This window comes from Bos mutus, chromosome 12, assembly GCF_027580195.1.
Source record: "Bos mutus isolate GX-2022 chromosome 12, NWIPB_WYAK_1.1, whole genome shotgun sequence".
Taxonomy (NCBI): domain Eukaryota; kingdom Metazoa; phylum Chordata; class Mammalia; order Artiodactyla; family Bovidae; genus Bos; species Bos mutus.
Genome location: NC_091628.1, coordinates 18,102,148 through 18,116,925, shown reverse-complemented (window position 1 = coordinate 18,116,925; position 14,778 = coordinate 18,102,148). Strand labels below are relative to the sequence as shown.

Sequence of the window (14,778 nt, the reverse complement as noted above, 5' to 3'; positions counted from 1 at the left end):
GTGTGTATTGGGGGGTACATGGTAAATATTAATAATCCAATTTTGGAGTAGAAGTACATTGCTACTCTGTATGCACTGTAGAATGCTGTAGAATGTTTATGGCCAAAAGGTTCCTTAAATATTATTTAATAATCCATGTTTGGTTCTCAGCCAAGCCTCTCGAAACTGATAGCTACAATTCCACGACTTTTAAATATAACGCTTCTATGACATGTTGTACTAATTCCTTAAGCCACAGTGACTAAAGTCATAAATGACCGACTGCTAAAACCAAAAGATCTTTCTTATTCGGTCTGATACTTGATTTTCTTGAGACATCTCACACTCTTAAACATGCTCTTTTCTGAAACTGCCTTGGCTTCCTTGGCTCCACTCTCTGGCCTCCCCAGTCACACCTCATTCTTTCTAATCTAACTTCTATCTAGTCCTTAAATTCTAGCACTCTTAGCGTTCAGTCCTTAGTCATCCATCCGTGTCATTATAACCCTCACTTCAGAAAACCTCATCTGTTTTTCTGGTTTTAACTCTTCCTGATGATTCCCCAATCTATTATGTAAGATCCTTATGTCCTACTACTTATTACATTATCTTCTTCATGTCCCATAAATTCCTTAAGAATAATATTCTAAATTTGAATTCATCAACTATTTATCAAATCTCTTCTTGCTCTTTCATTCCCACTACCTATCTTTTGGTTTAGATCTTCAGCATCTCTCAAGTGAATTACTGCAATGCAGGATTTTGACAGGGATTTCGACTCACTATGTCTATGGCAGCAGGATCAAGGCATATGTACTTTGGGGGGAAAAAAGCTCCTCAGGGTATCTAATTTGCATCCATGGTTAAGAACCACTGTGACAGATTGATAGGTCTATTTCTCACCACACCCTCCTCAGTCCCTCTCTTCACAGGTGACTATCACGTAAATTTTCAAAAACCAAGTCTGACTTTATCCTACCCCTGCTTAATCCATGTATAGCAACAGACTATATCCTGCACAAGCTGAAGTCCAAACTTCTGAGCATGGAATAATAATAAGGCCCTTCATGACTAGTCCCCAACCTCCTCTTCTGCCATTTCATTTTCCCATTTAGTCCGTCAGTACAAAGCTGCTTACAGCTCCCCTGACACATTGGGCTGTTTCATATGTCCATTCCTCTGCACATGCTGTTGGTCTTCTGTGACACAAACTTACACATTTCAAAATTCAGTTTAAACATCACTTCATAAAGTCCCTTCTGTGCCAAGTCTAAGTCTATTACTGTATTCAAACAAGAATGCATTTGTATACGTGTATGTAGTCATTTGAAAAAATTAATGATTGGTAACTATGTATCAAGTATTATCTTAGGTCCTAATTATTTAATTTAATGGTGAACAAAAAAGTCATGCTCCATCGCAGTATAAACTTAAAGGTTATTATGGGTATTGACAGAAACAAGTAAATACACAGATGAATTCATAATTATAAATTGTGATACACACTATGAAGGGAAGAACGTGATGCTGTGAAAAATAATAATTCCAGAGAGAAAGACATCTGCATTATATATTTGTATATACATGTAACAGGTATATATTGAGTGCTCTTTGTGTGCCAGATGTACTACTAATTGCCAACAATATGATTATTAGACATAGGTCTGTCTGCCCTTAAGGAGTATAACCTAGAATGAGAATGTGTTCCATTTTAGTAAATAAAAAAGAGAAAAGTGTTATCATTTGCTCTGTATATATCCCAGAAGGACTAGAACCATTTTTAATGTCTTTCCCTCACAAATGATTAAACCTGAAGCACTATAAAGCACTGATTAAATAATTATAATGAAAATCAAAAGTAAGAAAAGTCATACCTAACTGGAGTCTGTGGAAGAATCATATTCACCTCTTCATCAGGGTTACTTTTTCGTGGTGTTCTTTGCATTTCAAAACTAAATAGTGATAAACAAAGTAATTCAGACTGAAAATTTACAACTTGGGCTTTATGAGTCAAAAAAGCAGTATAATACTTTCTGTTGCCTCATGACATCATACAAAATGGTTAAGTAAATAACAGAAGTTAAAGGAAATAGATGATCCAAAAGCTGCTTACACAAATAAAATCTCTTTTTTTCATCATCTTTTTAAAGTTAGGTTTCTTTCCACTAGGTTTATGGACAAACAGGCGTGCAATCATTAAGAATTTTTCTGAAAGTGAAAGTTAGATGCTTGTTTTCTCCAGAACGTTAGATGTTGATGATATTACTAGTCAAGTTGTTCAGTATTAAAAAACACCAAAGCTCAAGTTTTTCAATCATTATGCCTTCCAAAATTTACTTTGGCTTAAATAAAATTAGAAGTATTTTACCTGTGTTTAATTTCCAAATTATATATACATATATATATTTTAGCTAATATTAAACGATTTCATGCTTAACAACATAATCATACAATCATTCAAAATTTTTGTACAAGTATATCTCATTTTACCGCACTTCGCTTTACTGTGATTCACAGAATTGGTTTTTTAAAACACTGAAAGCTTGTAATCCTGCATTGTCAGATGATAGTTACCATTTTTAGCAATACGGTGTTCTTAAATTAAGGTATGTACAATCATTTTTTGGGACATAATGCTATCGCACATTTAACAGACCATAGTACAATGTAAGTGTAACTCTTACACGCACTGGGAAACTAAAAATATTTGTGTGCTTTGCTTTATTTCGGTATTTGCTTTATTGCAATGATGTAGAATGGAACCCATAATATCTTACAGGTTTGTCTGCAGTTATCTTAACCATTCCTATTTTACGATTCTATACAACAATTCAAGAGAATATACTTTGGTATTATTAAGTTTTTAAAAAAATGAACCAGCATATCAACAAATACTAATATATCATGTGAAATACCTGTCTGTAGGATCAGCCTGAAGAGTTTTATCATGATCCAGAAATAATCTTGCATCTAGATCTTTGTTTTTAAGGTAAATTTCTTCATATTGTTTAGAGAGATTTTCCACCTCAAAAACCAAAAAATATTGATAATTATCCTTTTCATGCCATTATATCCCAGCATACATATTTAAACAATTTTTGTACCTATAATATCACCTAGTTCTACATTACATAGACTTCACATGCAATAGAAACAAAGGCATATAACTAAAAGTGAAGTACTTTAGTGCAAAAATTGCACACTTTTTTCAACTCTAATTTTAAATCTTGTTTTATGGAAATATCCCATACTTTATCTAGACAAGAATCACCAACGCTACAAAACAATACTGAGATGGAAATGTAGATAAAAATAGATATGCTGCTGCTGTTGCTGCTAAGTCGCTTCAGTCGTGTCCGACTCTGTGCGGTAACCACTTAATTGCCAAGATCCTCCATTCTATACATCTTTCACTTTTAATCTTCTACTCCACTTATCAATATAAAATAATTTTTCAAACACTAACAAATCTTGCCTATCTTTTCTAAATCCTTTGGTTTACTCACACTTTCTTTAGTAACATATTTTGGGCATATAATCTCAATTAATTAGCCTAATTAACATACTTTTTTTTTCTATTTAACATACTTGCACAATTTATTTCCAATCTCAGACACTTTTCCAAATGCTAGAATCAATAATTCTTTTATCCGCCCTGGGTTCATAATTTTCCAATCATAATATAAAAACCAGTGCCTGATAGACAATTATTTAACATGCCTTCTCCTGTGACTTTTTAATCTGAGAGTGCTAAAACTGCATTCTAAAAGGAGTAGTAGGAAGAAATTCATTTAAATGTAAACTTTGTGCTTGCCTGCATAAGCTTTTTAGGCAAAGCAGGCATTTCTATTTGTTTAATCATTGTTCCTGCCCTGTCTCAGCGAGGTACTAAATATCAACAGGTTATTGACTAGTAGCCATTAGTGCTACATAATGTACAGTTTACCTTGAATTTTCTAACCTTGTAATCCTTTCAAAGGGAAAAAAATTACAAATGCCTAAGATTCTTTAGAGTTGTAAATACCGTATTTTTTGATATATAAGTTAGTAACAGGACTCAGTAATACACCATCCAGCCCCTTCTTGCTTCTTTAGTACCATGTCTTACCAGTCCCTGCTCTGTAACCCAGGCCAGAATCCCAGGGACAGGGGAGCCTGGTGGGCTGCCATCTATGAGGTCGCACAGAGTCGGACATGACTGAAGCGACTTAGCAGCAGCAGCAGCTCCGTATCCCAACTTTAAGGAGTAGTTGGAGTTCATTGAACAGACGATACTATCACATATCATTGTGCCCTGGAATCTATAATTCCCAACTCCTGGAAATGCTACTTCTCATAAATCTTACTCCACTCAGAAATCACATCACCTCCAAAGAATTTTGTGCGAAATCTACCTGGCCCAATTTGAATTAGGTAGCCCTCCTCTGAGATGTCACCACACCCTGTGTATACATCTATTAAACTCTTGTAGACTCCTATTAGTAAAGTTCTCTGTATGTCTCTCTCATTCACTAGCATCATAAGGACGATGACTGTGAGTTAAACCTCTACAGTGACGACATGTAGCACGATGCCTGGCACAGGTTAAGCACTCACTGAGTAACTGCTGAATTAACTCAAGGACTAGCTACCAACTCAGGTCACAGAATCAGCAATCTAGCTCTCTGATTTCATGCCTTTTGGTCTTGGTGACTGATGCTAGGTGTGTCTAAAACACTGCTTCACCATTGAGAACTTGCTCTTCATCATTTAGGCATCCTTTTCTCCACAAGTTACCACATAAAGTTCTCAGCTGTTCTGTTCTCACTGAAGAGCAAGACATTTGAGGCAAAATGGGAAAAGAAATAGATGGATGGCAAACCACTAAGTTAAAACATGTCTACAATATAATCACAGTCATTTCAACCAAAGCTATTTCCAATTAAGTAGCCAAAAGAGGAAATTCCCTGGCAGTCCAGTAGTTAAGACTTGGTGCTTTCACCACTGGGGCCCAGATCTGATCCCTGATTGGGGAACTAAGATCCTACAAGCCGCATGGTACAGCCAAGAAAAACATACTCAAAAGGATGTTCCAAAATTCAGTAATGCCAATATGTTGATGGCATTAATCAAGGCTTCTATGTTTAAAGAAGCATAATAAAGCAAATCAGAATAAATTAGATTGCAGAAATTTAGTTTAAATATTTAAGGCATTTAGAAGTTCAAAAGCCTGTATTTTGATTTTTGAAAACTTTCAGTACAAATCAATGTCTAGTGCAAATGTTAAAATGCTGTTTATATATATACGTTTGAGCATATATTACAAAGGGTTTTTTTGTTACTATATAAAATTGAGTCACCATAATTCTACTTAGATTCTTTCCTTGAGTGAAAAATATTTAATATATAGTAAAGTAACCTTATGAAATTTAGACAACTCTTCTTCCCTCCCCAAAGTCCCAAAACATATTAACTTTTTATTACGTTTTCTTTCAGATTACCTCTGGAAGTCCATTAGAAGCTACAATTCCAAGAGAATTCATAAAAGGTATAAAATTTTTGAAATAAACATTTTTCACCTGAAAAAGATAAAGTTACAACATGACCATTGAAATTTTAAAAAACTGGTTTTTTAACTGCTTTTGACTGGTTTTTTGACTGTCACTATTAATACTAGAATGAGTGAACTAACATTTTGATCAATAAGTTACATTCAACTCAGTGTGATGTTTATTTATAATTAATACAATTATTCACTTTTTAATTTATGTGAGGCAGATTTCAGGTCCTAAAATGGAGGTGCAGGGGGGAGTTGTTAATGAAATGAGATTTACAAGAAGAAAATCCATTGAAACCAACTTCAAAATCCCATATTTAACAAGTGGTGAAAAGATCAGAGGCTCAAAAAAATTAAGCAACTTGACCAAAGTTACATAGCTAGTAAGCGACAGAGATGGAATTGAAACCCAATCTGCCCAGCATCAAAGCCAAGGCTCTTTAACTTCTCTACACTGCCTCTGATTTCTCCCCAAAGAGTATTTTTGGGCCATTTCATACACATATCAAACTTAATGTATATTGAGTCAATTATTTTAGCACAAATTTAGGAAAAGGACCTGCTTTTATAAGAAAATAACTTCACATACATATACCTAACAATTCTCTTCAAAACTGAATGAAAATGCTTTGTTTGGGACTTACACAGTTTCATACAAAAACTCCCCCTACATTTAACAAGGATAATAAAGACCATATTTGGAAAACTTGGAATTGTATCTCTGACTATTCTATACTGACAAACTATCACAGAATTGTAAGCAACTTACTTTTCTTCATGTAACTTCCTTTTCCAACTTTGGAGTCTACATTTGTAGAAATAATTTAATATATGCCTATTAATACGTTCCTATCTTCTACTTCACAAATAAGCTATAAGAATTAAGCTTCTATAATACTTATTAATAGTATTGTTTTCCAATTAATTCCCACTTAACTGGAATAATTATAAGATGGGTAGTTCTATTTAACCAATTAGTATGACTAACCAATAATGATATGACCATAAATATAACTAACCAATAGTTATATAATCATAAATGCTATATGCAAATAATATTACATATTTTAATATATAAAGTATCAAATTAATTAATATAATTAGTATCAAATTATTACATATTTTAATAAGTATCAAATTAATTAATATAAATTACTAAAGCTATTGATCACCTACACTTTATAAGTCACTGTTACATCATAAATTATGAAAGAATTATTTAAAATAAAAAGGAAAAACATGATTTATTCCTGATTTTTGGCAAGCAATTATATAAGTAATTTTGAAATCCAGAGATTTAACCACCAGGAATTAGAAAGCTGTCTTTATTTATATTCTTTATCTTGAAGGACTAAACAGCAGACTGGAGTTAAAAAATTTCAACTACATTTGTCACCTTATTAGTGAAGATAAAATGTCATTCTAGAAAAGTAAAAGAGTATATTATATGGGTAAAGTTGATACATCTACATGTCTATATCTATATATTTGATGAAATTAACAAAACTCATAGTGCCAAAATTCAGACTTGATAAATCACTCCAATACTTATTAAACTAGATTTTGATATCATACCCCCATTCTTTCCCAGAGTTGACAGAGAAATTTCAAAGATGCAACATTTCATACAGTGAATTGTGGACAATGTAACAATCTATGAGAGAAAGAGCATGGCACAGTGAAAGCAGCACTGGTAGCAGATGTTCCAAAGCACAGACTTTGTTAGTAATCAGCCATCAGTCTCTAGAAGCTTGTCTGCTCATTAGTAAAAGGAGGCCGAGTACATTAATTCTAAGACTCCTTCCAGTTCTAACATTCCAGATTTTATTAACAAGATAAGTAATTCCTGGGTGTTCTTCCAGTCATTAGCATCTGGTGTGATACTTAGAGTAATTATACAAGACTGAACAGAAATTTGGGCTTCCCTGGTGGCTAGCAATAAAGAATCTGCCTGCCAGTGCAGGAGACGCAGGTTTGATCCCTAAGTTGGGAAGATCCCCTGGAGAAGGGAATGGCAACCCACTCCAGTATTGTTGCCTGGAGAATCCCATGGACAGAGGAGCCTAGTGGGCTACAGTCCACAGGGTCGCAAAGAGTTGGATACAACTTAGCGACTAAACAACAAACAGAAATTTAATCTTGGTATCACTTATCACTAAAATCAAAACAATAGGGTTTTCTTAGTAGCTTACTCTAAAACATTAGGAGTATCAATAACCACAGAAGAATTAAAGAACAAATATATTTGAAAACTACTGCCTTAATCATGTACATTTCAGTGATTCCAGAATGAGGGAGCTATTATTCTCTTTAAAATCAAAGTAGCTGAATATGAAAATTAAACTTTTTCTAAATATTTTGCTACTGCAAAAGAGTTGGCACTAATTACAAAAAAGCAAGCTCATCATGAAAGAATTATATATTGTTAGGAAGAACTTACATCTAAATCTACCGTAACTATTTTAAAGAAATCATGAAGTTAAATTACCTCATCTATATTACATTCATGTTCTTTACAGAGAACTTCAATAATTCTTGTATCATTTTCTAGTTGTTTTGCTATCCGTGCACTCCTGTTCTGACCTCGCCTTGGTGTTCGAGGTGAACCATTAATAGGTATTACAGCTGTTTCTGTAAAAATGGTAAATTAGATAAGAACAATTGCACATTCCACTGTATAAAATAATGAAGTATTCTAATTATAACTTGGAAGGTTGGAAATAATCTTGGTAACATTCTGCTACTTTTACTTATTAGGCTTCATGAAAAAGCTAACAGCTTCATCTATTTACTGAATATCTATTGTAAATTATATACTGGTAATAGTTTTTGCCATCCCTATTCTCTTCTGCCCCCAGCTGGTCCAAAAAGAAACCTAAAACTCCACGGATAAATATGAAAAAGGCAAGGGAAATAGCCAACTTATAAACTAATTTTAAGTGTATTCTACTCAGTTGGTGGGGGGGAAATGTTTCCTATCTTAAAAGAGTCTTAAGAATGTTAAGCATTATTTATGGATTCACTTTCGAGGTAAAGTATAAAAATAAGTTTTAAAAATTTTAGCAAATACCATATAAATGATGATGATTTAAAAAAAATAAGCATACAAATACAATAATGTGATACTAAATTGTGATTTTAGAAAAAAAATCCCCTGGATTATTTTGAGCATTTTCAATTCAAACTGAATGTGGATTGAGCTATTAAAGAGATTACAGATGACTAAGTATAAAAAATATTAACTGCCTCTAGGCCCAGCAAGAAACTGAGAGGACAGAGGAACATGTTAGACTACACCATAGGATGCAATCAGTAAAAATTAAACCATGGAAAAGTCAACAGGAAAGACCACCTGATTATTTAATAAATAAATTACAAGACAAAAAAGAGAAAGATAGATGGAGGAGGAATATTTTAAGTCTTAAGGTCGTATCAATCAATCACAAAGTATAGATGTTATTTAGATTCTGATTTAGTCAACCTACAAACATTTTTAATTACTTTTATAAAACAATTGAAAACATGGGCACCTACTAGATATTTGGTGGAATTAAGGAATCACTATTAAAACTGGTTTTTAGGTGTGAGAATGGTATTGTCATTATGCTTTTCAAAAAGACTTTATCTTTCAGGGCTATATATTGAAATTTATAAGGATGAAATGGTATGCAAAAATGTGCTTCAAAATAATATTGCCGGTAGAACTGGGCAGTAGATAGGACTATGAGTTGATCACAAGTTATACACTGAGGGCAGGTGATAAATACATGGGGGCTTATTATATGATTTAATTATGTTCACAGAAATTCTTAATAAAAAGCTAATTAAAAGTTTACCATAGACGTTAATTCGATACCTTATCCTGGTTTCTCCTTTAACATGGCACTTGGAGAATTAACTGAACATTAACTGAATTATTCAAAAGCACAAAAGCTGTCAACCTAAAATTACATTCTTCATCAACTTATTACAGTTATAACATATTTTAAAAGTGAGGAAAAGGCATATAAAGGAAATTTTTAAAGATTCAGGAAGTTTTTGAATATATTATTTTGTATTTTTTTCATGTAGCATGTGGTTTCTGCTAAATGACCTGCCTTTTCTGTCAAATCATGTTCAACACATTTTCAAAATTCTGCTCCAGACTTTTATTTTTCCATGAAGTTATTGCTCATGTAGATTAGTTAGGCTTCAGCTTTTCAATTACTCCGACAATACTTTGAGACTTACATGTTTTGATCTGTCCTCTATTATTTCTAGTATTATTAATACTTTTATCATTTTAGGAGCAAGGAATCAGTTAAGCCTAAGTTAAGTTCACATTTTTCTGTAGTATAAGAAGTGTTTTTTTAAATCCTACTCTATATGCCACCAAAAGAAGCAATTTCATTCTAAGAGGAGTATACTTATCTTTGCTTAATGCTATCTAATTATTTCAGTAATAGTTATTATTTAACTACACTTTCCATCTCATTACCCTCTGAAGTGGACCAATTACAGTTCACATGCCAAAAAACAAAAATCAGTCACATAATCATTATAGCATCCAATAAAAAAAATGTAGTTAATCTGTTCCTGTAGGATGGGCCACCCTTTTCCATACAGTTTAGTTCATATCTGTTCCTTGCCTATTGATTTTTTCTTTACTGGGCATGCCCTCCCCGAACTTACCACAACCCCTCAAACCCTAACTACCACTTCAACACTCAACTCAAATGCCACCACTTCGAAATGGTCTTCCTTGGTCTTTCTCAGCTGGGAAAACTTTCTCATCTCCTAAACTCCCATAGTATTTTCTGTATTTTGGCCCAGACCACTTTCAACCATATACTCTAAAAACTTGCTTACTTGTCTAATCTCTTCTTCCATATCTTATGCTACTTAAGAGCAGAGGCTATGTCTGACTTCTTTTTTATTATTCCTTTGGCTCTAGAACTGTTTTGGATCTAGGAGAAGTCAATAAACAACTTTAAATGATGAAGTAGGAGGGGTATAAATTAAAATACTCACTGTATGGTTCTTTGAGCAATGCAGGAGGTGAGAGTTTGATAAAATAGTCAAGGACACACAGCATTAATTGAAATGAGATCACCAGATCATCTTCCATTTGTAATACTTGTCCTGAAAACAAAAATGGTCCACATTTTAAGGTAGAGATTGAGATATTAAGTCAGGAAAAATTGTGGACATGAGTGTATTCATATACTCATGATTCAACAATCACTAGGAGCATATTAAAAATCATTTTCTATATCCCTAGGTATGGTGCAAAAATTTATTTATAATACACTTAGAAGTTGTTAAGAAATGCCATAGAAAATATGGCAGTAAAAAATATCAAGGACCTCTAGCTAAAGATAGTAGAGTGAGGTCAGATCAGAGAATCTCTCTTCCAATACCTAACAAAATGAAAAGAAAAATATGTACTGGTTAAGTGCTAATAACAATACCAAATTTGAGAGATAATGACTCAGAGCATCCTTATCTTTCCCCTCTTTTTACTTAGAAGGAATAGGTATCACTGATGAGAGAGGGAAAAACGGAGGAAGTAAACAGCTACAGCAACTCTGACAAGCATAAAGACTCCAGTATAACATGCTGAATTAGGGGACAATCTGAATCCTAACACACTCCTTTTATGCAAACAGGACAAGTGCCTGTTTTACAGGTCATTCTAACCAAAGTCTCAGAACAATGACTCATATCATTCCAGATGAGGTCCTGACTTTTTCCCTCATCCTCTGAATAAAAGTAAGTATAATTTTTTTAAAAAGACTGCTTTCATACAATAGCTCTTTGGGGAACACAACAAGTCACACATGAAGTGCAAAGTGAGTTAAGGGAAATGCATTCACACTACATCAAAGAAAACAGAACATCAGGTCAGAGAGGCCCAAACAAAGTCCTAGCAACAAGGTGGATGGAAAGAGGGTGGGAAGCACAGTAGTTACACAAACATAAAAATAAATAAAAATAGAGAAAATAAAAAAGAAAATTAAAAAATAGAATCACGATATAAGAAGGGGGAAAACTGGGTAGAGAACCCCATCTTGAAGATAATCAATCTATCAGAAGAAAATGTCCTGAGTCCTTGCACTGAGAACTCAAAAGAACACGAATTACATAAAACAAGGAGCTAGACAAGGTAAGGAAAAACTCAAGACCAAGTAACAATTACAAACATAGTTTAGCTCAAAACAGAAGAAAAGTTTGAAATAAAAATAGTACATAAGAAAAAGACCAAAGGTTAAAATAACATTAGAGAAGACAATAAATAGGGAGGACAAAATCAATCTAAGCTAAGACAGTGGATGTTTTCAAAATGTAACAGAATAATATCTTAAAATGTAGCATGCTAAGATTTCCCTGAAATGAAGAGCAGAATCTTCAGGACATGATTCATAAACAGGCCAAACATAGAAAACATGGTACCAAAAAGCTTGTTTGAAAAACTCCATGGTAAAATCTAGACAGCTGAGGATAGATCAAAATAAAGAACTCAGAAATGGAGAAGCTATGATATAGGAGTGACAAAAAGCTTAGAATTGATTTAAACACATAAATGAGATAAAACAAGTGTGATAACTATAATTACAGAACAGAATATAAATATACTCTTGTATAATGTAATGATGATAAAAAAAATAAGCAAAGGAGAAAGGAGGAAACAGGAAGGTGACATGGAGAGGATTCTTTTTCTTCAGAGCAGACTAATATATATCGCTTTAACTTATAACACAAAGGTATATAAAGTAGACTCTAACCTCTTAAATGTTTTCATAATGCTTGAGAAATATTTGAGAAAATAATATTGCTTAAGTGATAAAACATTCAGATAAATTTAAGCAATTCCTTCCATTTCTGTTTATTTTCTTCTATAAAATTTGAGTAAAATTAATTTTTACATTTTAAATAGCACAACAATATGATCTTATTTTTAGAAAATTATATCTCTTTGTGAATGCACTCATTCACCCATCTATTTTAATCAGAATGTCATTTCAGATGTATTTTGTGCATATGCATAATTTTGATTATTATTTTAGGTGGGTTCTCAGTAAATTTTCTATTTTTCTTTGCATTTCACTGTATTATTGAATTCTTTATCATGAGTACACATCATTTTTATAAAAACAGTAACATTATTCTTAAAAATAGGAAAGTAGGAAAGAATGAAAAAATAGTAGAAAAAGAAGTGAAATGAGACATTTTCAAGGTTGCTTCCAGTACCAGAATTATGAATTTGCTAAAAGTTAAAAAAATCACAAGAATTAGAGGTAAGGAGGAGCAACATTGAACTGAATTAAAATTTTGAGCTTACTCAAAAGAAGGATCAATTATTACATTTGAAACATTATCATGTAACAATGACTTTACCTTTAGCTAATAAAAATGTGATCCAAGAAACCTTTAGCACCAACATAGAATTTATTTCAGTAGATATCCTAGTAAACAAAAAAAAAAATTAGTTTTCTAAGTATACCTTTTTCCCCATGTTTTACAATTACAGACTACAGTTGACTGCATAATAGAATACAGCCCATTTTAAATGCACAATTTACACATGAATTCAATTTTGTCTCAATTTAGTTTGTGTTTTTACCAAGTTACTTACATTTTCCCACAGAGTAGTATACCTTTTCTAAAGAAAATACTGAATACCTTCTATTGTAATCTAAAAATATGCACAGGAAGTGGTATAATATGACATACTTGGTTTCCAATTAATTCTTTTCTGCTGTTTTCTAATTAAAATCAATTTTATGTAAGCAGAAAATATAGAGGTCTGGGTGACTCTAGTTTACCAGTTTAACACTATGCCCTCATAAACTTTAAATCGTTCACTTGGTGGAGTTAACAAGTGGAATTAGATTAATAGAGTTAATTAATAAATATACAATTTTTCTTTGTATCAATTGTTTCAGTATCATTATTTCACTGGGGCAGAAAATCTCATATATTACTCATTATGTTTTTTTCAGTTTTTTCTGAAAAAACAAACTGTAGAGCTCTTACAATGGTATACTGCTGGAACATGTATCATACATTTAAAAAGACTATTTGGAAATTTAAATATAGACATTCATATTTATTCTTACAGAAAAATTATGCTTTAAGTCTTAGTTAATAAAATGTCTGTAATACACTCTCAATAAAGATTCTGTCAACGAATTAGCATTTTTCTCAGAGTTGGTAAAAAAAACTGCTCTGAATCAACTTCTCCCTTTAGTTTCCAATTAGTTCTCCCTTATAGTAAAAGGCCAGTATTTCATACCACTTTCTTTGTGAAAAGATATTTATAATCTGCACAGGGCTTAAATCTATGACCTTAATTTATGAAGTAGTGTGAAATAAGCAATCAAACCAACCCTGAAATTATCAATGTGTTTGGGATTATTTCATATATTAAAAAACCCAAAAAGTGAAAAATAACATGCTCTGAGGTACTTACGAACTGCTGGGTTGTGTCAAATATATAAGCTCACATGTCCTGAAAGGAAGAAATAATTATGTTAACATCATGGCTTTTTTGAAAGTTACTTTTAAATTTTTTTCATAATTTAGAAGTCAATTTTATAATGCTGAATTTTGTCAAAGGCTTTCTCTGCATCTATTGAGATAATCATATGGTTTTTATTTTTCAATTCCATTTATGATAAAAACTCTCCAGAAAGCAGGAATAGAAGGAACATACCTCAACATAATAAAAGCTATATATGACAAACCCACAGCAAACATTATCCTCAATGGTGAAAAATTGAAAGCATTTCCTCTAAAGTCAGGAACAAGACAAGGGTGCCCACTTTCACCATTACTATTCAACATAGTTTTGGAAGTTTTGGCCACAGCAATCAGAGCAGAAAAAGAAATAAAAGGAATCCAAATTGGAAAAGAAGAAGTAAAACTCTCACTATTTGCAGATGACATGATCCTCTACATAGAAAACCCTAAAGATTCCACCAGAAAATTACTAGAACTAATCAATGACTATAGTAAAGTTGCAGGATATAAAATCAACACACAGAAATCCCTTGCATTCCTATACACTAATAATGAGAAAACAGAAAGAGAAATTAAGAAACAATTCCATTCACCATTGCAACGGAAAGAATAAAATACTTAGGAATATATCTACCTAAAGAAACTAAAGACCTATATATAGAAAACTATAAAACACTGGTGAAAGAAATCAAAGAGGACACTAATAGATGGAGAAATATACCATGTTCATGGATTGCAAGAATCAATATAGTGAAAATGAG

The 14,778-nt window shown here is 32.5% G+C and overlaps 1 protein-coding gene across 2 annotated transcripts in view; it reads right to left on the bottom strand.

Moving 5' to 3' along the window:
- The window catches only part of RB1 (RB transcriptional corepressor 1), a 120,489-nt gene that overhangs the window by 69,497 nt on the left and 36,214 nt on the right, over window positions 1-14,778 (bottom strand). For both annotated transcript variants that reach the window (XM_070380301.1, XM_070380298.1), the window contains exons 5-11: window positions 13,968-14,006; window positions 12,893-12,960; window positions 10,526-10,636; window positions 8,004-8,146; window positions 5,460-5,537; window positions 2,895-3,004; window positions 1,854-1,931 (exon numbers count right to left, since the gene is read on the bottom strand). In XM_070380301.1, the coding sequence (XP_070236402.1) occupies window positions 1,854-1,931; window positions 2,895-3,004; window positions 5,460-5,537; window positions 8,004-8,146; window positions 10,526-10,636; window positions 12,893-12,960; window positions 13,968-14,006 (627 nt within the window). The remainder of the gene's footprint in view (window positions 1-1,853; window positions 1,932-2,894; window positions 3,005-5,459; window positions 5,538-8,003; window positions 8,147-10,525; window positions 10,637-12,892; window positions 12,961-13,967; window positions 14,007-14,778) is intronic.